The following is a 25,752-nucleotide window of genomic DNA, read 5'->3' as shown; positions in this document are numbered from 1 at the left end:
GAGACACCCACACATCCACACATACACGTAGCCACACACAGACACACAGATACACACACCCACACACCCACATAGCTACACACACCCACACACACACCCACATACCCACACAGAGACACACGGATACTCACACCCACACTCACGTGCCCACACACAGATACACACCCCCATACACCCACCCACACACACAGACACACACACCTACAGACACAGATACCCACAGATACCCACCCAAACACACCCACACCCCACACAGACCCACAGACACACACACAGACACATGGATACTCACACCTACACACACATACACTCACACGCAGATACCCACACACCCCCCACACACACGTACCCACACGTAGATACACGGATACACACACCCACACACACACCCACACACCCACACACACCTACACACACCCACACACACCCCCATACACACGTGCCCACACAGATACACCCACACAGACACCCACACACCCACACACACGTACCCACACAGATACACACCCCAATACACAGACACCCACACCCACACACACCCACACACACTCAAACGCACACACAGACACACATACCCACAGTTACCCACCCACACACACTCACACACCCCCACACAGACCCAGGCACACACACAGATACCCACACACACCCACATAGACAGCCACACACAAACACCACACACCCACAGATACCCATCCACACAAACACACCCGCACCCCTACACACACACGTACAGACACCCACACACACAGACACATACCCCATATGGAGTGCTGATTCCAGGCTCACCCTACATGGCAGGGTATTATTATTATATCTACATGGTAGATATTATCAGTCCCGATTTGCAGATGAAAAAACTAAGGGTCTGAGAGGTTCCAATACAGCACAGCTAGCAAGCGACAGGGCAGCAGTGGTGTCTCCAAAGGGGCTGAGCCCCTCTAGAGCCAGCTGCCTGCTGTTTTCCAGAATGAGAAGCACCCAGGGTCCTGCTGCCCCTGGACAGCCCGCCGTTGGTCCGGCACCATGGGAATGTAGCTAGACTGCTCCGCAGGACCCAGGCCCTGGGCAAATGGCCGGCCATCATTTGGGGTAACTCTATACCATCCAGAACACTAGATTTGCACTGTACCAAAATACATCTGTGAAGGTGGCTCTACTTAACCAAATGGAGGCCTGGGGCTCACTAATCAGCCTCAATAACCAGCTAAAAATAACTCTTGCTGTGGGTACTAAAACCCACGTTAAAAAAAATAACATCCCTTTCAGGTCAGCTGCCTCCCGGCAGAGGCCCCGCTGGTGGATGGGCACGCAGGTCGGCAGGGCGGCAGCGGGAGCACGCGGGGACAGGCCTCCCCCGCTGGGACCAAAAGGCCTTTCTCTGAAGAGTCCGTGCCAGGCCACCACTTGAAGAGCGTTTGTGTTGGGAGGCGGAAAACGGATGGAAGGCCTCCAGCTGGGCTTTTTGCACTGATTAAGACACCTAGTGACAGGCCATGTCTCCACAGTGACCCCCTGAGGGGAGTCCTGAGAGGCCACCTACAGAGGAAAGGTACCATCCAGGGTGGCTCCCCTGGACGGGCCGAGCTCAAGGCAGATCACACTCCACAAGGCTGGGGCCACCCTGGAAACCACTGCTCTGAGAAAACCCTTGCCCAGGTCGGGGGAGAAAGCTTAAACCAGCTTAACCAGCAAACATAAGCAGCAAGTAAGAGTTTGTGCCAACAACCCAGAATTTTACAATTAGATGTAGCTCGGGAAATAGCAGCCAGACAATGATTTCAATGAAAAGAAAGGTAAACCGTATGCAAAGAGTGCCCTCGTGACCTCCATCTGCAAGAGAGTCCTTTCCAACCAGAGAGAGAGAGATGGGCCTTGTCCCCTCCCCGAAACACAGGCACCTCTGCTGTTCTGATCATTTAAAGCTCTCTTAGCCAGGGGTGGTGGTTCACACTTGTAATCCCAGCACTTTGGGAGGCTGAGGCAGGCAGATCACCTGAGGTCAGGAGTTCGAGACCAGCCTGCCCAACATAGTGAAACCCTGTCTCTACTAAAAATACAAAAAATTAGCCAAGCATGGTGGCGGGTGCCTATAATCCCAGCTACTTGGGAGGCTGAGGCAGGAGAATCGCTTGAACTCGGGAGGCGGAGGTTGCAGTAAGCTGAGATTGTGCCATTGCACTCCAGCCTGGTGCTCTCCCTGCCCAGAGCTCAGTTCTGACAGCCAGGTTGCCAGGGAGCACCCACGACAATCCACAATCCAGATAATTGCCAGGTGCCAACAGGGAAGACACCACTGAATGAGCCTTCTCCCTGCATTGTGATTTATGCCAAACACAGGGGTGGCCTTTGCGGGGAGATGCTGCTCTAACACAAAATGCAGACTATTACATTGAGCTTAAGGAACAAAGAATTATTTCTACATCTGTGCCTCCCAAAGAGTGGAAACATCTATGTGCATCTTAGTTTATAGCCCTAATACTTCATTCTCTTGGCCTGCCCTAATTGCATCATCAATCTCGGAATCTGCCAGGGAAAATATATCCTGGCTATGAAGACACATTTCCTTCAGATGCTTTTAAGAACCTGCCACGTTTTCAAAGAAGCCGGCCCTGGGTTTAGAAAGGGCAGTCTGGGCTGAATTCCTCCTGGCCTTAGACTAACTTCAGATGTCACCTCCTTCTCCCAGGAGACCTTCTTCTGCCCTGACAGGAAGATGAAGTCAGAGATGTCGTGAGGTCTTGCCACCTCCAGCTTTTGTAATTATTGATGTGGTCAGCTTTTCCAGAGTCCTTGAGGCAGGGACAAGCGACACGCCTGGTCAGTAGAATGCTCACCATGCACCCCGCTGGAGAAACACTTGGATCCACCCCCACGGCCCCAGCTTCTCGTCTGTGCTGACCGCGTGGGCCGCCCCTCCAGAGCCCCTCTAGCCCTCTCCCACCCTGCTGTAGGGGTGGAGTGGTGGGGTGGTTTTCTGCTGGCTCCGTCCCCGCCTGGGCACCGCAGGCTCCTGGACCCTCTTCTCCAGACCCGACTCCTGTGGGCAGCCTTCTCCCACGATCCCACGTCAGTCCCTTCTCTTGGCCCTGCAGGTTGCGGGGTGGTGGAGGCTCAGGGGTGCTGCATCAGCAGCTACTGATTTCCCTCCCACGCTTTGTAAATAGGCCCTAATTAAATTCCTCCATTCACACATGGGGCCGGCCATCTGTTTTCTGCCAGGACCTGGCTGATGCCCTGCACGGTGCTTCAGATGGGTGGGCACTTGCCTTGCTTCCTTTATGCTCCCCAGTGAGAATGGCGAGCAGTGCATGAAGGGGGTGTTCCCCAGGGGCCCCAGGGTCAGATGGACCTGGTCAACCCCAGAGCTTGTGCCCGCCTGGGCAAAGTGTTCTCTAATCTCTGGCTCTGGATCCCATCTGAGCAGCCCTCTCAGGCCTCAGTCAGAAGGGATTCACTGGCCCATCTCAGGGCAACACATGAGATGGAACCTGAGAAGGGAGGGAAGAATGGACTCCTGTCCACGTTGGGTGGAGAATGAAAGTGGTAGGAGTGACTCCGGATTTCCTGAGGTACCACAGCCACCAGCTTGTGAATCGTGGCCTGGCCAGAGTCAAACACTGAAGAGAAGGCAGGAGGGAAGGGGGGCTGCATCTCTCCGCGTGGTGGAGGGGACAGGCTCGCCTCTCTCAGGGGGAGGGGACAGGCTCGCCCATCTCAGGGGAAGTGATAAGCTCCCTGGTGGCAGAGGGTGACATGGTTTGGCTGTGTCCCCACCCAAATCTGATCATGAATTGTATCTCTCACAATTCTCATGTGTTGTGGGAAGGACCCAGTGGTGGGAGGTAATTGAATCATGAGGGTGGGTCTTTCTGGTACTGTTCTCGGGATAGTGAATAAGTCTCACGAGATCTGATATTTTGTTTGTTTTTTGAGATTTTGAGATGGAGTCTCACTCTGTTGCCCAGGCTGGAGTGCAGTGGTGCGATCTCGGCTCACTGCAACCTCTGCCTCCTGGGTTCAAGTGATTCTCCTGTCTCAGCCTCCCAAGTAACTGGGACTACAGGCGCACACCACCATGCCCAGCTAATTTTTGTATTTTTAGTAGAGATAGGGTTTCACCATATTGGCCAGGCTGGTCCCGAACTCCTAACCTCAAATGATCTGCCCATCTTGGCCTCCCAAAGTGCTGGGATTACAGGTGTGAGCCTGCGCCTGGCCCGATCTGATGGTTTTATAAAGGGCAGTTCTGCTGCACACGCTCTTCTATCTTGTGTCCCGCCATGTGAGACGTGCCTTTCACCTTCCATCATGACTGTGAGGCCTCCCCAGCCACATGGAACTGTGAGTCCGTTAAACCTCTTTCTTTTGTAAACTGCCCAGTCTTGGGTATGTCTTTATAAGCAGCCTGAAAACGGACTAATACCGAGGGGCTGTGCCATCCTGCTTCCTGTCTGCCCCATCACTCTTCTCCTAAGAGCTCCACCCATCCTCACCTCCACCAGCTGCTTTTCCTCCTTCCCTCTCAGAATTGTTTCTCTGTCTCCACATCCAGCAGGATCCAAAGGCTACCAGGAAAGGTCTTTAACTTTCCTCATTACTCTTTTTGTTCTAAGTGAAAAGAATCCCAGCCTAACCTAGTTCAACAAAACTGTAAGCTCCTGGCTCCTGGAATCTGAGGATGAGCTGAACAACCAAATTGTGGGGAAATCAGAAAAGCAGCTGGGCCCACAGCCCAGAAACCAGGGACACAAGCACTTCTGTAGCCCCCATCATCTGTGGTGTGTGTGTGTGTGTGTGTGTGTGTGTGTGTGTGTGTGTGTTGCTCATGATCTCTGGGTGCTGACTGGCTTGTTCCAGTGTAGGAAACATGGCAGTCCACAGTTCCCAGGGTTTTTATGTTAAGCTTTCTCTAGCAGGGAAGAACTTCCCCTTGAGGCCATCAATTCCAGGGAAAGGACTCATTGGCCTGCCTTGGCTCACAGACCCCCTCCTACTCCAGTCAACTGCAGCTTGGGGGTGACATCATTAAGAACATGGCAGCTTCTAGGACAGCCATGTTATTTGGGAATGCGGGTGGGGCACCCAGGAGACTGGATGATCCCACAGACGTGCACTATATAAACCCATTTTAGAAGTGGCACTTTTTCAAGACAGCCCTGCTCCCGCGGTCTGGCTTCCTAGCTGTTCTGACTGTCTCTATGTGCATCTGAAAAACTATAAGCACCCTCCACTCTTCCCATTTTGGGGGATCACACCAGTGAGAGAAAGACGAAGACAAATACTGGATTCTCATAAACAAGAGAAGCAGAATATTTAGCCCCCGGTGAGGCAGAGTGGATCATTTCACAATAAAATTTCAAATGGTCAGGCACATCTGAAGCCAGGTGATAGCCCACTAATTTTATGTCATCGCCTAGAGTCTAGGCTACTTAGTGGATAGGAATGCCTCTTAGCATTTCCTATATGAGATTTCATTTGTTGTAACCTCATATTTGTAGTCGCCTGCCTCCAAAGTGGCCTTCAATAATCCTTGCCTCATTATTCATGCTCCAGGAAAGTCTCTTTCCATATGAAACAGGGCTAACCAGTGCTACCAGTATGATATTAGGGAAATGGTGTGGATGCTCTAAGGCTAGGTCATAGAGGGCACTGCAGCTCCTACCATGCTCTCTTGGATTGCTCGCTTCAGAGAAAGCCAGCCATGTTGTGAGGACGCTCAAGCAATCCCATGGAGAGGCTTCCTCCTGCCAATAGCCAGCACCAACCTGCCAGGCATGTGAATAACTGCGGATGCAGATCCTCCAGCCACGGTCAAGCCTTCAGATGACTGCAGCCCAGCCAACTTCTTGATATCTCACCTCATGAGAGACCTTGAGCCAACAGCACCTCGCGAAGCCATGCCCAAATTCCAGACCCACAAAACCATCACCTAATAACGGTTGACTGTTGTTTCAAGCCACTGTGTTTTGAGGTGAACTAATACTGTGTGGGCCTCAGTGGCTCATGCCTGTAATCCCAGCACTTTGGGAAGCCACGGCAGGCAGATCAGTTGAGATCAGGAGCTCAAGACCAGCCTGGCCAACCTGGTGAAACACTATCTCTACCAAAAATACAAAAATTAGCTGGGCATGGTGGCACATGCCTGTAATCCCAGCTACTAGGGTGGCTGAGGCACGAGAATCACTTGAAGCCAGGAGGTGGAGGTTACAGTGAGCTGAGGTCACACCACTGTACTGCAGCCTGGGTGAAAGAGTGAGACTCTGTCTCAAAAAAGAACAGCAACAACAAAAAAACCCAAAGCTAATACTGAACACATATTTTAACTTGTAGCTGGTGTTGCTTAATTCACTTCAAAATTTTCCTTGGCCAGGTACAGTGGCTCATGCCTGTAATCCAGCACTTTGGGAAGCCAAGGTAGAAGGATCACTTGAGGCCAGAAGTTCAAGACCAGCCTGGGCAATACAGGGAGACCCCATCTCTAAAAAAACAAACAAACAAAAAAAAACGAACAAACAAACAAACAAAATTATTTGATTAGCCAGGCATGGTGGCCTGCGCCTGTAGTCCCAGCTACTCAGGAGGCTGAGGTGGGAGGATTCGCTTTGGGCCGAAGAGTTTGAGGCTACGGTAAGCTATGATCATACTACCACACTCCAGCCTGGGCAACAGAGTGAGACTCCATCTCTTAGGAAAAAAAAATCTTTATTTTTTTAATCTTTCATTTAACCAGAAAGCAAGCTGCACAAGGGCAGGAACTTAGTTCTCCTGTTCATTGTGTTCTCCCAACTGCTAGAACAGAGCCTGGCACACAGGAGCCACCCCATAAATACGCACTGGGTGAATCTGGTTCTGTATCTGCCAAACATCCCTCAATCCCAAAGAGAAGAGACCTGAACCCATTAAGTCTAACCCAAGTGTGGAGACAAGATGGTTTCAAATGAGCCAGCATCTGGTCAAGGCTCCCAGGGAACAGGTTAGAGAGAAGTCCATCAGTCTCCAAGATGCCCAAGACTTTTTGGCCTGTGGGGGATGACACTAGCCTGGACCCTCTTCAATCCCCTGGCCAGCTGGGCAAACTCTTTGCCCTTTAGAGACCAGACCTAGTCATGGCTGAGGTCACTGACTCCATTTCTTGCTGAGAGGGCAGCTGGCAGTGGCAGGAGAAAAGTCTTTCTCAGGTTCCTGGAAGACCCTTGACAACCAACAGCAAAGGCCAAACTCCCCCTGCAGTCTAGTAAATGATGCGCAAACAGTTCTGCTGCCCAGAAAATCACCTGGGCCCTCTTTAAAAAGCAGCTGCAGTCTTTCACTTGACTTGAGAAATGCAGACATTAAGACTGTGCAGAAGGCCTGGCATGGTGGCTCACATCTGTAAACCCAGCACTTTGAGAGGCTGAGGCAGGCGGATCACTCGAGGTCAGGAATTCAAGACCAGACCAGCCAACATGGCGAAACCCCATCTCTACTAAAAATACAAAATTGGCTGGGTGTGGTGGTGTGCACCTGTAATCCCTGCTACTCGGGAGGCTGAGGCAGGAGGATCACTTGAACCCAAGAGGCGGAGGCTGTAGTGAGCTGAGATCGCGCCACTGCACTCCAGCCTGTGAGAGACAGTGAGACTCTGTCTCAAATTTAAAAAAAAAAAAAAATACTGTGCAGGAGAGGAGCCTTTCCCAGGGACTACATCAGAGTCCAACGGGGACAGGATATTTTTAAAAGCTCTACTTGGTAGAAATTCAACAGAGAGATGGGAATGGCGTGGATGGCGCTGGCTGAGTCAGGCAGCACCCGGGGCACTACTGCAACACCAAGGACCCCGTCGCCTCCTCCCTCCTCTGGGTTCCGGTTAGGATGGAAGAAACCCATCCTTTTAGACGAGAAGTTACGCCAGCCCTGGAAAACTCAATAAAGTCTCCGTGTGTAAAAGAGGTGTTCCAGAGGCTGGTCATTTGACGTCAAGACAGGCGATGAAAAAGTCTCGCTAACTCCCAGGGATGCAGATGAAAACGCAGAAGGGATGGGGTCGGCCTCTCGTGAGTGGCAGCTTCATTAGGGTAGATGTAAAGGCATTTGATGTGCTGACACAGGGAGCCAGACTCACATTTCCTTTCCAAAAAACAGCTCTTGGTACAGGCCCAGAGAGAGGGAACGATGGCACGACCAGAATGAAAATGGGCATCCATTGGATTTTTTTTCCCCCCTTTTCAAACTGACTATAAGTGTCTAACAAAACACGTGGCTGGAAAATTCCACTGACTCCTAGGCTTAGCCTCACTCTGCTCTGCCTCATCAACTCTCTAGATGGCTCCCAAAGCTGCTGCTGCCTCCTCTTCTCCAAACGGTCTGGGGCCCTTGGTCCGGGGCATCTTTTGTCCTCACGGTTCTCCATCCACGTGGATTTGTTTCCTTGGTGAGCTCCTCCAGCCCAGGGCTCTCTAAACACCAGCTATATATATGTTGACAACTCCAAGGCTGGGCACGGAGGCTCATGCCTGTAATCCCACCACTTTGGGAGGCCAAAGCAGGCAGATCACTTGAGCCCAGGAGTTTGAGACCAGCCATGGTAACATGGCGAAACTGTCTCTACAAAAAATACAAAAATTAGCTGGGCGTGGTGGCGTGTACCTGTAGTCCCAGCTACTTGGGAGGCTGAGGCAGGAGGATCACCTGAGCTCAGGAGGCAGAGATTGCAGTGAGCTGAGATCACACCACTGCACTCTAGCCTGGGTGACAGAGTAAGAGTCTCAAAAATAAAAATTAAAAAAAAAAAAGTTGACAACTCCCAATTTTCCATTTCCAGCCCAGACCTTTCTCATGAAGCCGGACTTGAATACCCATCTCCCCTGGAGCTTTGCCACTCAAGGATCTGGTGGACATCCCAAGGCGCGTGTGCCTAAAACAGAGCTCTTGATTTTCCCCAAAAGGTGACCCTCCCGCAGCCTTATCCTTACTCCATCTTTCCATTTGTTCAGGTCAAAACTTTGAAGTCTTCCTTAACTCTTCTCTCATCCCCAATCTATCAGAGAATACACCTTCCACACAAGTCTCAAATCCAACCACTTCTCACCACCGCCAGAGGCTACTAAGCTGGCTTGAGCCACCAGCTGCTCTCACCTGGCCTGCTGCAACAGCCTCCTAGCAGATCTCCCTGCTCCCACCTCTGCCCCTCAAAGCCTGCTCCCAACATGGAAACCAGAGGGATTCTTTAAAAACCTAAGTCACAGATGGGCATGGTGGTGCACACCCGTATTTGCAGCTACTTGGGAGGCCAAGGCAAGAGGATCACTTGAGTCCAGGAGGTTGAGGCTGCAATGAGCTATGAACCCACCCCTGCACTCCAGCCTGGATGACAGAGTGAGACCCTATCTCATAAATAAAATAAAATAAAATAAAACCCCAAGTCAGACCATGCCACTGCTCTGCTAAAAACTCTCCAGTGGCTCCCGCATTTCACTCAAAGTCAAAGTTCTCTGATGGCACAAAGTTTTACATGATCAGCTCCTCTCCCACCCCCTCTGCCCCTCCTCCCTCCCCTGCAACTGCGGACACTCGTGCCTTCAGGCCTTTGTGCTGGCTGTTCCCTGCCTGTAACACCCTTTCACCACATATTCACTTGGCTACCTCCTCCAACGACTTCCTGGTCCTCAATCAAATGTCGCCTTTTCAGACTCCAATGCTGACCATCCTACTTCATGATACAACCAGCCTCCCCATATCCAAACTCCCAACCTCCTTTAACCTGCTCCAGTTCTTTTTCCATCCCAGTCCTCACCTTCGAACATTCCATGTCATTGGCTTATTATGCTCATGGCCTCAGAGGCAGCATGATGCAGAGGAAGGAGCCTGGACTGGGAGCCAGGAGACCTGGGTTCTGGGCCTACCTCTGCCCCTCACATGCTCTTTGACTCTAGGCAAACCACCAACCTCCACTGGGCCCAATCTGAGCATCACTCAACTGTTAGGTGTGGCACTGTGGGCTGAGGATTCACAGACCATGGGCCACTTCTGTGCCACCAAGAAGCTCTGGCTAGTGGAGGAACAGGCACACAGACCCCTCAATGGCTAGGTTCACTGAGCCTCAGTGCTATTCCAGACATGGTTCTGAGCAGTAGGAACTCATGTAGTCTCTACCTAACACCTCGCCCATCAACAGATACAGCTACATCCCCACTTACAGATGAAGACACAAAGTACATGAGGGGTTAAACACCTGCCCATGGTCTCACCAACAGATGGTGGCAGAGCCATTTTGTCTTGGCATCCTATCTCTGGAGGCTGCACTGTCCATCATCCACCTCTGCCAGCACGGGGCAGCAGTGTGGCTCAGGTGCAAGTGAGAAGCAAGCACCCACAGCAGAGGCGCACAGCAGGAGAGAGAGGAAGAGGGAGATCGGGGGGCCTCTGAGAACAGGGGACAGAAGGACAAGCAGGCATTTGCCAGGCAAATGGGATCGTGGGGAGGATTTCAGGCAGGGAGGCCTGAGGGAGCTAGGGCCAAGAGGCTTGAACTCTCCTGGCAAGTCAGAAACGCCAGAAGTGGGTAGTCGGGCCAGAACACAGGGCTGAAGAAAGACTCCGGGAAGGCCAAGGGTGAAAAGGTGGGCAGGAGCTGATGCTGGAAGATCTAGTAAGTCAGCCTCAGAACCTAGACTTTATCCTAGATGTCATTACTTCCCAACCCTGGATACATATTAAACCCCTGGGAGATTTGAAAAATGCCAATAGGTGCTAGAATCGATGGCCTAGTGGTAATAACCATTGTGCCAAACTGTGGCCTGCAACTGCTATGTCCCAGTAAAAGGAATCACAGCTCCTCGGAAAAACAATGGATCTAGTACAAGATGAGCCCAGAACCCTGGGTCATATCAGACAGCAAGGAGACTACTGATAACTGCTGGAGCCCAGCCAGGGACTCAGAAGCCAACCTGGAGAGGCCCCCACTAGCCACTGATGAGACGATGAGCATCAGTCAGGATAATGACTACGGTGCAACAATACACCCGCAACATGTTTAAAACCAAGAGTTAAAAACAGTTACTGCTACTGGAGGATGGTAGTGAACCAGTTTGGTATTTTAGAAGCATTAATGCAAGAAAAGAATCAACCATTTCCTCTATGAACTTTACCACTGGGTCAGCACATGGTCATCAAAAGGAAGTGCCTCTGTTGGCAAATGAAGAAGGAATGGCAGAATTAGAATGTTGCCATGTTGCAAGCCCTTGTTAATTACCAGATTCAGGTACAGACTAGCAATAGCTGCTACCATTTCAAAAAGAAAGACAACCAGATGGTATATGCCCCCTGATGGAAGAACATGAAACCACTGAGGAAGTCGAATCCCACTCCACCCTGCAAAAAGGGAAACTGAATTTGGTCAAGTTTGTAGATCCAACTAGCAATGTATAAGAAATATAGAGGAGCCTGGCCGGGCGTGGTGGCTCACGCCTGTGGTCCCAGCACTTTGGGAGGCCGAGCTGGGTGGATCACGAGGTCAGGAGATCGAGACCATCCTGGCTAACACAGTGAAACCCCATCTCTACTAAAAATACAAAAAATTAGCCGGGTGTGGTGGCGGGCACCTGTAGGCCCAGCTACTTGGGAGGCTGAGGCAGGAGAATGGTGTGAACCTGGGAGGCGGAGCTTGTACCACTGCACTCCAGCCTGGGCAACAGAGTGAGATTCCATCTCAAAAAAAAAAAAAAGAAAGAAAGAAATATAGAGGAGCCTATTAAATGACACTTAGGGATAAGAATACAAAATTCAGACTGTGGGAAGCTCTTCTGTAGGAACAACAAATGCATTACAAAGGGGGATGGATGGTTATGGGGGAGCCTAGAGTCAAGAAAACATCAACAGATCACAATGTGTGGACCTTAGCCAGACCAATTCAAACAAATACACATAAAATGTACGAGAACACTGGAAATCTGAATACTAACATTTGATGATAGGAAAGAATTTTTTAAGCTGTGATAGTACTATTTTTTAAAAGAGCTCTTACTCAGAGATACACAGTGAAAAGTTCACAGATGAGATAATATGTGAAATTTGCTACAAAGTGTTACAGAGTGGAGGATGGAGGAATGGATGAAAGAAGATTGGCCGTGAGTTCATAATTGTGGGTTCATAAAGGTGGGGTGAAGGGTGCCTAAGGGTTCATTACACTATTCTGTTGACTTTTACTTTTTATAGCTTGAAATTTTCCATAATAAAAAGTTATAAAAATACTAGGCCCCACCTCCAGAGATTCAAATTAATTGGTCTGGGCTTCAGCTCAGGCTCTGGTGTGTTTTTAAGGCTCCCCAGGTGTTTCTAATGCCCAGCTAAGATTGAAAACTACTGTAATCGCTCATACACAAGGCGCCAAGAGCCTGCCCAAAGCCCAAGGCAGAGCCTCCCCTAAGCCCAAGGCAGAGCCTGCAGAGGGGAGGGAGCTGGCCTGGGCAGGGTCAAGGAGCCAAGCACATGAGCCTGATCAGGTTGGGGAAGGATGAGGAGGGGAAGGCATCAAAGAGTGCAAAGATTTCAGGCTCGGGTGACTGTAGGGTGCTGGTCACTGGAACAGGTAATGTCTCAGGGCTGGTAGCTTTGGGGTCCTGGGAGAAAGTCCTGAGTGCATTTGGGACTTACTGACTTTAAGGGGGCCTTTGTGACTTCAGTGGAGATGTCCAGTGGGCAATTTGGTTTGTGGGTCTAGAGATGCACATCGAGATCTTGAAGCAGATACAGAGACTTGAAACCCTAAAGGGTTGTCCCCCAAACTGAGATAGAGGTTGGGATGGCTGCAGCCAATGGTGGCATGAGGGCCCTTCAGGAAACAGCAGCCTCTTGGCCCCTGCACGTGGGGGGGGCGGGAAGGGGCCTGGATGACTTCACACCCTTCATGAGCACTCTCCACTCCTCCTCCTCCCCTCTTGTCCTCCCTCCTCGGATAGAAACCCAAGGGCAGTTGGCTGAACCGAGGTGCCCAGGCTCCCCGGGCAGGTGCAGAGGAACTCCTGACTATTCCCACAACCTTTCTTAAAAGCCCATGCAATCAATCAGCATTTGTTAAACAAACGAATAACAAGCACATCTGAAGGAACACTCCATGGTGTCAGGCATGTCACCCATGCCAGAGCCCAGTGGAGCCACTGGTGTCAGACCGGCTTGACAGCCATGCACTTCATTTGACATTTATTGAGTGCCCATAGATGCTGGGCACTGTGTGAGGCAGGTGTGAACAGGAAGCCCAGAGTCCTGCCCTCAGGGAGCTTGCATTCTAATGGGGAAGCAGACAATAAACAATTGTACAAACACACAAAAGCTTTGGAATTCTATAAAATGGGTTCTCAGCTGGAGGAAGGGGCCATGAGATCCAAGGGCTAGGCCTAACTTCCCCAGGCACTGCCTCCCATAATAACCCAGGCTTCCAGAATCAAAGAGCTGATAGGGCTCCACTTTATAGCAACAGCAACTAAGGTCCAGAGCGGAGGGGGCCCACCCAAGGTCACCCATGAGTTTAGATCCTCAGACAATTTTGCATTTCTAATCAAAGTCTGTAGTGGGAATTTTGTAAGCAGTGAGTTTATTCCTCACTCTTCTAACCCAAGAGATCTATCTTTTCCTTTGAGCCAAAACAATCACTGATCACAGAGGACCACAGGACCATCCCTCAGGAGAGGGAACTTACCACGGAGTCCAGGAACTGAATGTAACACTCCAGCCCAGGCCTGGTTTCACAAAACTGCCGGAAAAGCAGCCTCCCGATTGGCTGCTTGTCACATAAACTGCAGTAATCTCTGTCTGGAGACAAGAAAAGAAGAATGTGATGAGACCCAGGAAAAGGCCAGGCAGGACCTTCCTGTCATTCCCACATCTGGGCTCAGAGCCCTAGATGGATGGAGGAAGGTGACTGGCAAACTCTCAGAACCCCTTCTTCATTTCATGGTCTCTGCAGACTCAGAGAGATGTCAGTGTAGAAGAAGGCACCAGTGATGACCCAGCCTCTACTCCCCACCCCACACCCCCGGTCCAATGCTCTGATTTCTGTATGGACATGCCAGCAGTTCTGGGGACTGTGATTTCATCTCCTTGGTGGCCATTAAGCACATCACATTCTCTGATTACAGTGACTGGATAAGGCTGGCAGGCCTGTAATGTAAGCCAGTCGAATCAGAGTGGACTGCAGACTCCCTGGGAACACTGGAGCAGAGGTGCTGTCTTCCTCTGGAGGTCATGGTGAGTGGGTGTGAAGCCAGGTGCTGCAACAGTGTTCTTGACACTGCAAGAAAAGCCGCTATGAGGATGAGCCTGACACATCAAGGAGGTGAGAGCTGGGAAATTATAAGAAGTAGAGTTGGTGCCCTGGTGATGTCATGAATCTCTGGATCAAACCATGCCTGTAGCTCAAAACACATCTGAAAAGCTAATTTATGAGACAACACATTCTCCTTGTTTAGGGCAGTTTGAACATTTTTAGAAATTACTTGTAATTCAAAGTATCCTAATGGATACAGTTTTTAAAAATCATTTTTGCCCAACTGGAGAAAAGCCTAGTCTTAGGATGCTTCAAATTATGAAAACCCTGCCTTTTCTAGTTAGGCACTAAAGGCACGGAGACAGGAATTCACCCGCGCTTACTCAATAGCCAAGAGGGTTCTGAAGAGGAAATACTGCAAGACTCCCATCAAGAGGCCCAGAGACCATGGTGTTAGCCAATCATTTGCTGTGTTACTTCAAGCAATTCACTTGCCCTCTCTGGGCCTCTGTGTTCTCTGAAAACCAGAAGGGCATGCTGGAGTTGGGATGGGGGCCCTTTCCCTTTTGGTTCTTCCTGCAGTGATGCTAAAGCCTCTCCAAGAAGTTCTCTCCGGCCAGGAAGATACTCGAAGGAACCACTGAAACATGCTGCCTCAGGCTCTCTGGCGCACGGAACACTAGGCCATCGATGTTGCAGCTGCACGGGACACAGTCGGATGAGTTCGTGGGAAACAGGGAAGAGGGCGATAGAGCCTGAGAAGGAGAGCAACTTGCAGGGAAGGGATGACTATAGTCTACCTGGTGTAGAGGAGCTAAGATACCATCCCCCCTAGAAAGGATTTCTCTTGAGACACGCCAGGCAACAAGGGGATACGAACACAACCACTGCGCTGGCACACTTTGATTCTTAGTCTCAAAATGCTTATCCACAGGATGTAAAGCTATGGCTTGCCGGGAGGGAGGACCTCGTGGTAGCTTGAGTGTGAGTGTGGGCTCCGGAGCTAAACTGCCTTGATTTAAATCCCAGCCCATAGCTCACCGCCTGTGTAACCTGGGGCAACAGGCTTGACACTGCCCCTCAGTTCTCTAGTCTGTAAACTGCGGACGGTAAGCAGACCTAACTCCTAGAACCGTCCTGAAGAATGAGTAAGACAATACATAGAAACCACTCAGACCAGACGCTGGCACATTAATAAACCCCATTTCTCATCGTTATGGATGTGGTAATTTGGTCTGTTCCATCTCCCTTTCCTCTAGGGAACCTCCTTTCTCCCAGTCTGCACCAATTCAACCCAAGCCTCTGAATCTAACAGGGGAGCTGACGCCTCCCATGCTACGGAGACAGGCACGTGACTCAGTCATAGCCAATCAAAAGGCCTCTGTCTCCTGGCCACTGTGCTACGGTCACGGATGGACACGTCACTTAGTCATAGCCAATCAGAGACCTCTCTCTCTGGCCATAATGACAGGTTCAAGGGTGGCCATGCCTCAGTTCTAGCCAATCAGGTCAGGGCCTGTGATCCGTGGGGGCCCTGGAGTCCTCCCAGGGCTTTTGCCAGAACTTCCAGGAAAGACACTGTCTGTTCCCTGGGATGCCAGCAGGGCTCTTGGGGATGACTGGTCAGCCGAGGGCTGCTGAGACTGCCTTCCCCCCAAGCAGCGAGAGCCCACGGAGGCGCAGCCCGCACACAAGCGGAGATGAGCGGAGAGAGGAGCCCTGAAGGCAGCCCCGCCCTCCCGGGCATTTATTCACCACACGGGGACACGGCCTCAGCACTCCGCTGTCTGCCTCCTGGAAAGAGCCGCAGCCAGGCCCCCTTCTTTCATGGGTAACCTACCTGAGGGCAGGGTTTTTTTTGGAGGAATTCGCCTGGTCTAAGTAGCGGATGTAGAAGAAGGCACTCTAAAACGTTTCATTCTCTCCCGAATGAGTATTTGGATCACCGTGGATGAGCAACCTGCCAAGTCCCCTCTTGGCCCACTCTCAAATGGTTTTGTGGCTCCAACTAGCCTTGGACTGCAGCCTAAACTCTGCCCTTCAGCCGTGGGCGCAGTCTCCACCGCTCCCAGCACAGATGGTTCACAAATAGCCACTCCAACAAGCATTTAGCCTCAGTGTATGCCAGGTTCTGACGGGGAGGGGTACCTAGGGATGTGGTCCCAGCCCGCAGGGAGCTTGGACTCAGATTGGAGAGGTCAGCAGGAGTGTGTGTGGGTGAACAGACAAGATCTCAAGTGACAGTAATAAAATGTCAAGCTAGATGAGTGTGATCATCAGCCACAGTAGGGAACCTGGTCTCAGCGGCCTGTGACAGGTCTGCAGCTTGCACCTGTTAGCACAATGCCCTGCAGATACAGCCTGCATTCCCGTTGCCTCCCACTCAACACAATCCCCCAAGGGGAGGAAAACAAATCTTTGCATCCTTTCCCAATCAGCCGAGTTTTTCCCAGCACAAACACAGAACCAAAGTAAATTACCTTGTGTCAAATTCCATTTTTATTCAATTATGGGAGAGAGCACCATGCTGCTTATGTGATTTAAGCAAGGTACCCCTCTACCCCCACCTTTTCCAAAAGCAGTTTTGAGATTTCATGTGCCATATTGTGATCCCTTAAGGGTTCATTTGACAGATTTTTTTTTCTCTCCATATGGCATTTGCTGTCAGTATGGAAACAAGGCCGTTATAAACTCCCAGCACAGTAAACACCATGCGATTCCGACACAAGCTGTCAGCACCTCAGTTCCGAGCCTCTCCCAGCTGTAGAGAGGATCCCAGGCAAAAAAAACTACTCGTTGGAAGCCTAGAGAGAAATAAAAGGACCAGTAATGATCTTTTTAGATTTTTTTCTTCACCTCAAATAAAGATCAACGGGTCCATTTTCTGAGCAAGCACACACACAAAAACAAAATCATCCCTAGTGCAACATTTACAATTCCTACAGAAATGGATAAGGAGGCCACAGAAGGAAGAATACGAATTTGGGAATGATCAAGGTGACAGGAAGAGGCGCAAATCAAAGTTCTTGATGTATCATGAGCAAACCTGAGGTATAGGTTGCTTCTGGAAAGTCAATGACATTGAAGGTGGAAGCATGAGAAGCTCTACGATACATGCTTGGAGTGGGCCCTTTCTGATCTGTTTCAACAGAAGCTGGCAATGTTGTTGAAATCCAGCTTAGAAGCGGGCCTGCCCACAACCTTTCTCCCAAGTGTGGTCTGTTGGGGTTGGTGAGGAGAAACACCTAGGACAAGGGCAGAAGACTTTTCTCTCTGTCTCCAAATCTATCTTTAGGGGTGGGAGAACACTGGGATGCTGTACACACAGACACGCACACACTGTCCACACAGATGCACGCACATACACACACGCACACGCATGCGCACTTGCTCTTCTAGAACATGGAACTCCTGCTTTCTATGTGCCTCATTGATCTTTTCCTCCAAGCCAGAAAGAGGCTGCTTTATGTAAGACATTTGGGAGTAGTGACCAGGCACGGTGGCTTACGCCTGTAATCCCATCACTTTGAGAGGCCGAGGCGGGCGGATCACCTGAGGTCAGGAGTTCGAGACCAGCCTGGCTAACATAGTGAAACCCTGTCTCTACTAAAAATACAAAATAATTAGCTGGGCGTGGTGGCAGGCGCCTATAATCCCAGCTACTTGGGAGGCTGAGGTAGAAGAATGGCTTGAACCTGGGAGATGGAGGTTGCAGTGAGCCAAGATCGTGCCATTGCACTCCAGCCTGGGCAACAAGAGTGAAACTCCGTCTCAAAAAAAAAAAAAAAGACATTAGGGAGTAGGGTATGGGGAGCTCTTCAGCCCCTAAGTATCCACAAATCATCCAGCCATTCTAACTTTGTTATTTTGGGTCCTTCATTCACTCAACAAACTCTCTTCCAAGGTCTCCTGCTTTTTGATACTAGAAGTTTCCTTTGATGTTAAGGATATCTTCTTGAATTCAACACGTGGGGATATGTGGGTAAGTCAGTGGGAAGGGACACATCTTATACTCACTGGCAGGTTACTGATCCAGCGACAGGCTTGGAATTAACAGCTGACCAAAAATGGAGGACATCATCTCTGTGATCTGACATTTGGAAGAGGAAGGTGACTGGGAAAGGGGAAGGGTCTAGAAAGCCCATCATAAGCCACAGGGCACTGAGCTGTGCCCTTGACGAAGGAGCAGAGTGCCCTGGGAGGGGGTAGGCCTGCTTATGCACACAGGAGGGTGCTGGGAGATACACTGGGAAGGCAAGCTGGACTCACACAGGAAAGGGCTGGACTCTCAGGCCAGGAGTCTGGAATGGATTCAGTGTCTGACTGGTAAATCAATAATTTAGAGCAAAAATGATTCATGTGCAGCCCACAGAAAAGGGGACGAAAATGGGGTGGCGACAAGTCTGAGACATTTACAGAGGAAGTCATTGGTTTGGGAGCTATTGTGGCCTGTGGGCTCAGGCCCCAGCTTTTGGGCAGGGAGGCTACCAGCTCCTGCGGCTGGGATCCTGCTTTGGCGAGCGGCTGGACTGAACTGGCTTCAAGAAAACGACATGTGTTGTTTGTTTCTTCAAGGGATTGACACTCCCCACCTCCCCGGCATGCCCACAGCTGGCCTGGGAAGGCGGGATTGCCACACCTTCCTGCAACACACTGAATTCCAGCCTTGAGCTCAGACAGAACCATGTCTACCCAGCAGGCAGTCCCTTTAGCAAGGTACCAGACACTTGCTTAGTCCTTGTCCTTAGCAGTTTGCTCACTGGCCAGCGTGAGAGGGAGGCACATTCATGGTTAACACTGGAAAGAGAAGCCACATAACAATGTCGGTGTAACAAAACCGCATAAATCAATTGGGAAGTGTCCTGGAAGGTGTCGTGGCAGAGGGGGCAAGACACCCTCTCATGATGCTGGGTCAGTTTCAGGCGTGGCGGCCACGGAGAGCACCCTAGAATATGGGAATGGGCAGGCAATGCAGGCAGGGGGAGAAGCTGAGTCCAGGTGAAGAAGAGGGAAGACGGTCAAAGCCAGAGAGAATGGGGCTTGAGGCTGGGAGGAGGGGAAAGGAGAAGCTACAGTGGGGAGGTGAAACCTCCAGGTGAGATGCCAGGAGGACCTGGAGGGTGTGCTGAAGTGTGGGAGAAGGTGAATTAGGACAAGAATTCTGGGCTAGGTCTGAGACCACCATAGGATGTCACTGAGTGGCCCTTCAAGACTGTCTTAAAGAAAACAGACAGAAAGTGGTATGTCACTCAGGAATGGGAGGTGAGGCGCGAAGGGGCGAGAACCAGCAAGTAGTGTTAAGTGAGCGGTCAGCAAGTGTATTAGGCCATTCTTGCATTGCTATAAATACCTGAGCCTGGTTAATTTATTAGAAAAGAGGTTTAATTGGCTCATGGTTCTACAGGCTGTACACGAAGCATAGCACTGGCATCTGCTTCAGGGGAGGCCTCAGGAAGCTTACAATCGTGGCAGAAGGTGAAGCAGGAGCAGGCATGTCACATGGCCAGAGGAGAGTTGAAGGGGAGGTGCCACACTGCAACAACCAGATCTCACAAGAACTCACTATCACCAACAATGAGGGATCCACCCTCATGACCAAACACCTCCCACCAGGCTCCACCTCAACATTAGGGATTCCATCTCAACATGAGACTTAGGCAGGGACAAATATCCAAACCGTACCAGCAAGTACACTTCCTTGGTAATGAATATAACTGGCTGAAAATCCACATGCTAAGACACATGCACATACAATAAGCAACACACGTCTTGGGGGCCTGGGCACAGCCAACTCACTTCCAACTCTGCCCTTCCCAGGACAGGGCTGACACTTGCCAAGTTGTCAGCCAACAGAGGGCACGTCAACCAACAGAGGGCACAGCAAGACAAGGGGCTCCTGTCCTCACCACCTTCACCTGGTGAGATTTGGGTGCTTGGGAGAGACCTCGCTTGCCTCTTAGCCTATCATTATAAGCCACTAAAGATACCACACCCCAGGCCTGTTGCCAAGGACACCACAGTGGATGAGCACTGGGCAGGGGTTGGTCTCAGCTCTGCCATCAATTCTCTGTGTAACCTTGGACAAGTCACTTCCCCTTTCTTGGTCTCAGTTTCCTCATCCATAAAATAAGGGGGTTCGAATAATAACCTCTAAGCCCCTTCTCAACCTGGAAAGCTTCTTGGCGTGCCAGCTTCACAAATGCAGATGATTACAAGGACTTGGACCAGATTCCAAGGTCAACCTTGGAGGTCAGTTTTAACCAGGATTCCAAAACCTGTTTCCATCCAACCCCAATAGGGATTCCTGACCTGGCATCTCACCCCCTGGTTCTTACGGAAGGGTAGGCAAAGTTTTCTGTAAAGGGCTAGTAGGAGATATTTACTACTAGCCATATGGTAGCAGTTTGAGGGCCATATGGTCTCTTTCACAACGATTCAGCTCGCTGTTGTAGTGAAAGCCTCTGCAGACAATACGCAGGCACACTCATCTTTTTGCACTTCACTTTATTGTCTTTTGCAGATACTGCATTTTTTATATGAATTGAAGGTTTGTGGCAAGGTTTGTGGCAACCCCGTGTCCAGGAAGTCTATCCGCACCATTTTCATTTCCCCAACAGCATGTGCTCACTTCCTGTCTGTGTCACATTTCAGTAACTCTCAAAATATTTCAGAACTGTGAACTCATCCCACCTGGGAGCCTACTGAAAATGCAGATTCTCATTCCCCCCACCCCACTTCAGACCTACTATATTAGTCTGTTCTCATGCTGCTAATAAAGACATACCTGACTGGGTAATTTGTAAAGGAAAGAGGTTCACTTGACTCACAGTTCCACATGACCGGGGAGGCCTCACAATCATGACAGAAAAGCAAGGGACGTCTTACATAGCGGCAGGCAAGACAGAGCGTTTGCAGGGGAACTCCCCTTTATCAAACCATCAGATCTCGTGAGACTTACTATCATGAGAACAGCATGAGAAAGACCCACCCCCATGATTCAATTACCTCCCACCAGGTCCCTCCCACACATGTGGGAATTATGGGAGCTACAATTCAACATGAGATTTAGGTGGGGACACAGCCAAACCATATCACCTACTGACTGAATCAGAATTTCACTGGTAGGGCCCAGAAATCTGTGTTTTAACATACTCTCCAGTTTAAAGCAGTGCTTTTCCAGCTATCTGGAAAAGAACCAGTTTTTTAAATTTCCAATCCATCATGGACTGATACTTTCGTAAATCTCACACTGTTCACAACTTTCCATGGGAGTCTGACAACAGCCAACTGCTTTATAACCTGTTCCACAAGATGAGTCCACTGATCACACACCTGGATGCTACAGCCACATCGAATTGCTATGAGTGTTTCTAAGCATCTCTGTACTTATCACAGACCAGTAAAATCAGTCCACGAATCGCACTTTGAACTGCTCTAGAAACACAAGGTCTTGTATTCCTTTCTTTGGAGAGTCATCCCTTCCCCTATAATAATTCTTTGGGTGAGGCCAACACCAAGCTCGGAGATGAGCACAGGGCCCAGGCCTTACCAATCTGAGTCTTTACTTGAACATTTTTTGGCACTCTAAGGAAAGTTACTTTTTCTTTATCTGAAGTCTTAAACTCTTAGGACCATGTAAGCCTGGAGTTGCTGGTGGCTATCTTGTGGCCATATAGAAAGAACCTGTCAGAGAATGAAGTCAAAACTTTAGAAAGTAGAATAATAAATAGTGTCCTGATGATGTTTGAGACCTGGATCCAGCCATACCTGAAGCCATGAGATTTACCCCTGGACTTTTCAGTTACATAAACCAACAGACTTCCTCTAACCCTGAAGTTAGTTTGAGTTGGGTTTCAGTCCCTTGCAATTTATTGGTGCTGAGTAATAAGCCTTCAGACGTAATGAGTATCTGGAAGACTCAAAATGAAAACCTATATGCAAGGGCTTTGCAGTAAAGTGCTACACTGTCAGGACACCAGAGCAAGATGGGGCAGTACTATTAAAGAACTTCTGTCCTCAGCCTCCACCACGAAGTGGGATCCTCATGGATATTCTAGAACGCCTATATCTATGGCTGATTAGTACATAGTTCAGAAACACCAAAGCACTACCCACGCTGCCTGTATCCTAAAGGCAAGCAGGGTTGCCTTGTTTGGGTGAGGACTTCTTCAGAGCTAGCACAGGGTGGCGAACAAGCACAGGCTTGGGTCTGAATCCTACCTCCATCCCCTAGCTCAGAGGTTTTCAGCAGGGGGAAATTTTGGCAATGTCTGTAGACATTTTGTGTTATCACAACTGTGAGGTTACTACTGATTAGTGGGTGGAGGCCAGGGATGTGCTAAATACCCCACAATGCACAGGACAGCTCCCTGCCACACATAATTATTCTGCTCCAAATGGCAATAGTGTCTCCACAGTGGAGCAGTTCTGGATGGCTGTGTGGTCTTGGGCAAGTCCCTTTACCTGAGGCCATCAGAGTTAGCTGGTTGCTGCTGGGGATTGGCAACAACACATGTGAGCACCTGGCCCAGTCTCAGCACACACTAGGTCCCACAGAAACAGCAGCCATTGGACAGATCCTATCTCCTCTATCAGACTCAGGAAATGATGGGTTTTACTTCTCCGATGATGGAGAAAGGAGATAGGAGGTAGCTGGTGTAAAAGGAATCTTGACTCTCCATTAGCACCGGAGCAGGCAGGAGTTCCCCACTGTCACCGAGCCCTTCGGCCCTGAGCTCCAGGAGGGCAGGGCAGGGCAGGGCCATGCCAGCCTGCTTGCTCTTCCTTCCAGGCTCCTTCTCGGAAGCAGGCCACATGTGTCCCACCAGCACATGCCCGAGGTTCAAATCTCATAACTCAGTCAATTCCTTCAGGACTCATACCCCCAGCGGACTGGGAATGATATTGATAGTTAAGATAAATAAATGCTGTCACTGTTTTCATTCTTTTCGAGTGACATGAAATGGGAACATACTTTCTTAATTAAGAGCCTGCAGTATGTGGACTCTTGGAGGGCAACCAGAGTTTCCCAATAGGAGGCGGCGAGGACACAGGCAGTGAGGGCGGCCCAGCTTCCTTCGGATGGCCACGGGGCCCGAGCACAGCCAGGCCCTCCCACCGGGCTAGGGGAGAGTGGGCAGCCATCCCTGGGGATGGGGAGCGGGGAGAAGCCGCAGCCCGGGTGCGGGGAGGGCTGTCCACCCCACTGAAACCTGCTTGGGACTGTGTGCATTATTGCCCCAGGCACTCCTAGAGCTCGGGCCAAGGAAAACACACGTTCAATTTCAGAAGTAAGAGCAAGAACGGAACGCGGCTTCCTGAGGAAATGGAAATGCTAACACTGGGGCCCTTGGAAATGAAACCACATGTTGATTGTAAAGGTTGTGAGGCTGGAGTGGGGCAGGGGGGTGGAGGGAGGGGGGTGTCCAAAGGGATGCCTGGAACCAACTCTCCACCAACTGAAGGTTTATTTTACTTGATTTAACTTCATTTTCCCAAAATACCAGGTTACTAGGGGGCTGTGGCGGGGAAGGGGGTCCCCGATAGATCCTAACGCAATTTAGGAAACGGACATGGGGAGAGAGGATCAGACAGAGGCTGCCAGCCCTCCACTCTGCCGTATTTCAGGTCTGAAACAATAAACAGAAAAGTGATTCGAAAACAGCTTTCTCTTAAAAATTCCTGCCAAAGCTGGAAAAAACAATCGGGCGTTTGCTCCAAGGAAAAAGCTCTCTGACGTTTGAAAGGCGAGATGGCATCACGGATAACGGCAGAGCTTCCCAGCCCACCCCTTGGAAGGCACAGGAGAGGAAAAAGGAAACATTTGGTATGTGGTTAGCAACAGCTGAGTGGCCTTCTATTACTTCAAGAAAGATGTTTTTGTGTGAATAAAAAATGACATATGGCGTGTCACACAAACACACCCAAACCAAGCCCTGCCATCTTCCTGTGCCATTCGTCCCTCTCGTTCTGGGCTCTAGTTTTACTGAATGTCTTGTGCTTGTCACGTTTCTGTGGGATCAAAATTATTAAGCCCAAGTCTCACAAAGTTTGGTGGCACTTGGAGAAGCCACATGTGAAACCACTGAATCGCAGGGTGTCTGGGCCTGGGCTGCCAGGCAGGGGGAGTGTTGGGGGGACAGTGGGGAGGAAAGAAGGCTCTAGTCTGTGGGTCTGTGGAAGGAAGAGAAGGGTGGGTGGAAGGGTACTTGGGCGGGCCCCTGCCTCTCTGATGAGGGTCCAGGTCTCTCGCTTGAACCCATCAGATGCAGTCAAGGAGGTATCCAGGAGTCTGGGGAAGGGCTGGGGGCTGAGATGGACAGGACATGGACTATACCATCACCATGAGCAATAATGGAGCCCCCAGAGTCAGGCAGTGACCTCTATCATCAAGGACAAAAAAGGCAAACAATTTAGATATCTCCTTGCAGTGGGAATGGGCAAAGAACTGGCTGGGTAAACGGAGGGTCGGGGTGGGGGGTGGACTGAGGGAACGGCAGGGCCACATGGCAGGTAGATCCTGATGCTGGACAGGCAGTTGCTGGAAGGGGCCTGGCATATCGGAAAGAAGGTCCAAAGCACTGTGCTCTGAGCCCTCTCCTCTGCCCAGAAGCCCGGCAGGCTGACTGCAACCTCCACTTCTGTGCTAGCCTGGGGACACCAAAGAGGCATCCGCAGAAAAGGCACCTGGCTCATCAGCGGTGCTGGTGCTTTAAGATCCAGGGCAAAAAGGAAACACACCCATGCGTGACCTGTGGTTGTTTCCATTTGTCTAGATTTTCGAGTTTTTACAAATGAGGGGAAAACAGCCCTCCTAAAAGCACAGCTGCAAAATCACTGAGATTAGGAAGAGCCTGGAAAGCAAAGAACTGTGACTGCCAGACAGCTCTCCTTTCCGTGCGGGGTCTGGGGAATGCGCAGGTGCTCAGAAGAACTTCGGGTTTGTTTTACCCTGCGTGGCCTGTGGCAGGATCTTCCAGTGAGCCGGGACTGGGCACCTGGGACAGCCTTGGTCAGTGGTGACCACTGTTTGTGTCTTGAACACCCAGGGCCTTTCCTCACCTGTGCTCTGCCTAAAAGCACCTGGGACACCATCCACTTAGAAGGACATTCTTTCTACAAACTTTTTTCTCCTTGTAAAGAAATTTCATCCAGATGCATGCAGTTTCAGAAAGTGAAACTCCTAGGCCACACCCAGACCAACTGCACCAAATCTCCAGGGCATCAGGATTTTCTTAAAAAGCTCCCTAGGTGATTCCAACACTGCATTAACTGTAAGGTCCAGCTCACCATTTCATCCCCACCACCTGGATCAGTGCCCAACCCAGGCAGGAGCACAGGTGTTTATCTAAAATGAATGAATGACTGAACAAACCAACAAACAGATCACTGTGACAGGGAGGCTACACGCTTCCAAACTGGGGAGTATACATCTCCAGCCCACGTTCTCCTGATGCTCTGCCAGAAGTGAAGTCCTCCCTGAACCAAGTGGATGATGAGGGCTGTGCCTA

General features: G+C 50.3%; 1 protein-coding gene across 7 annotated transcripts in view; it reads right to left on the bottom strand.

The window, feature by feature from the left end:
• Positions 1–25,752, bottom strand: part of GRK5 (G protein-coupled receptor kinase 5) — a 254,503-nt gene that overhangs the window by 65,895 nt on the left and 162,856 nt on the right. For 6 of the 7 annotated variants that reach the window (XM_054435334.2, XM_054435335.2, XM_063670320.1 and 3 more), the window contains one exon: positions 13,676–13,788. The exons of the other annotated variant lie outside the window; for it this stretch is intronic. In XM_054435334.2, the coding sequence (XP_054291309.1) occupies positions 13,676–13,788 (113 nt within the window). The remainder of the gene's footprint in view (positions 1–13,675; positions 13,789–25,752) is intronic. 7 annotated transcript variants of the gene reach the window in all.

Source organism: Pongo pygmaeus, chromosome 8, assembly GCF_028885625.2.
Source record: "Pongo pygmaeus isolate AG05252 chromosome 8, NHGRI_mPonPyg2-v2.0_pri, whole genome shotgun sequence".
Lineage (NCBI taxonomy): Eukaryota > Metazoa > Chordata > Mammalia > Primates > Hominidae > Pongo > Pongo pygmaeus.
Note: the sequence above shows the minus strand (reverse complement) of the source record. Positions and strands in the feature narration are given on the sequence as shown.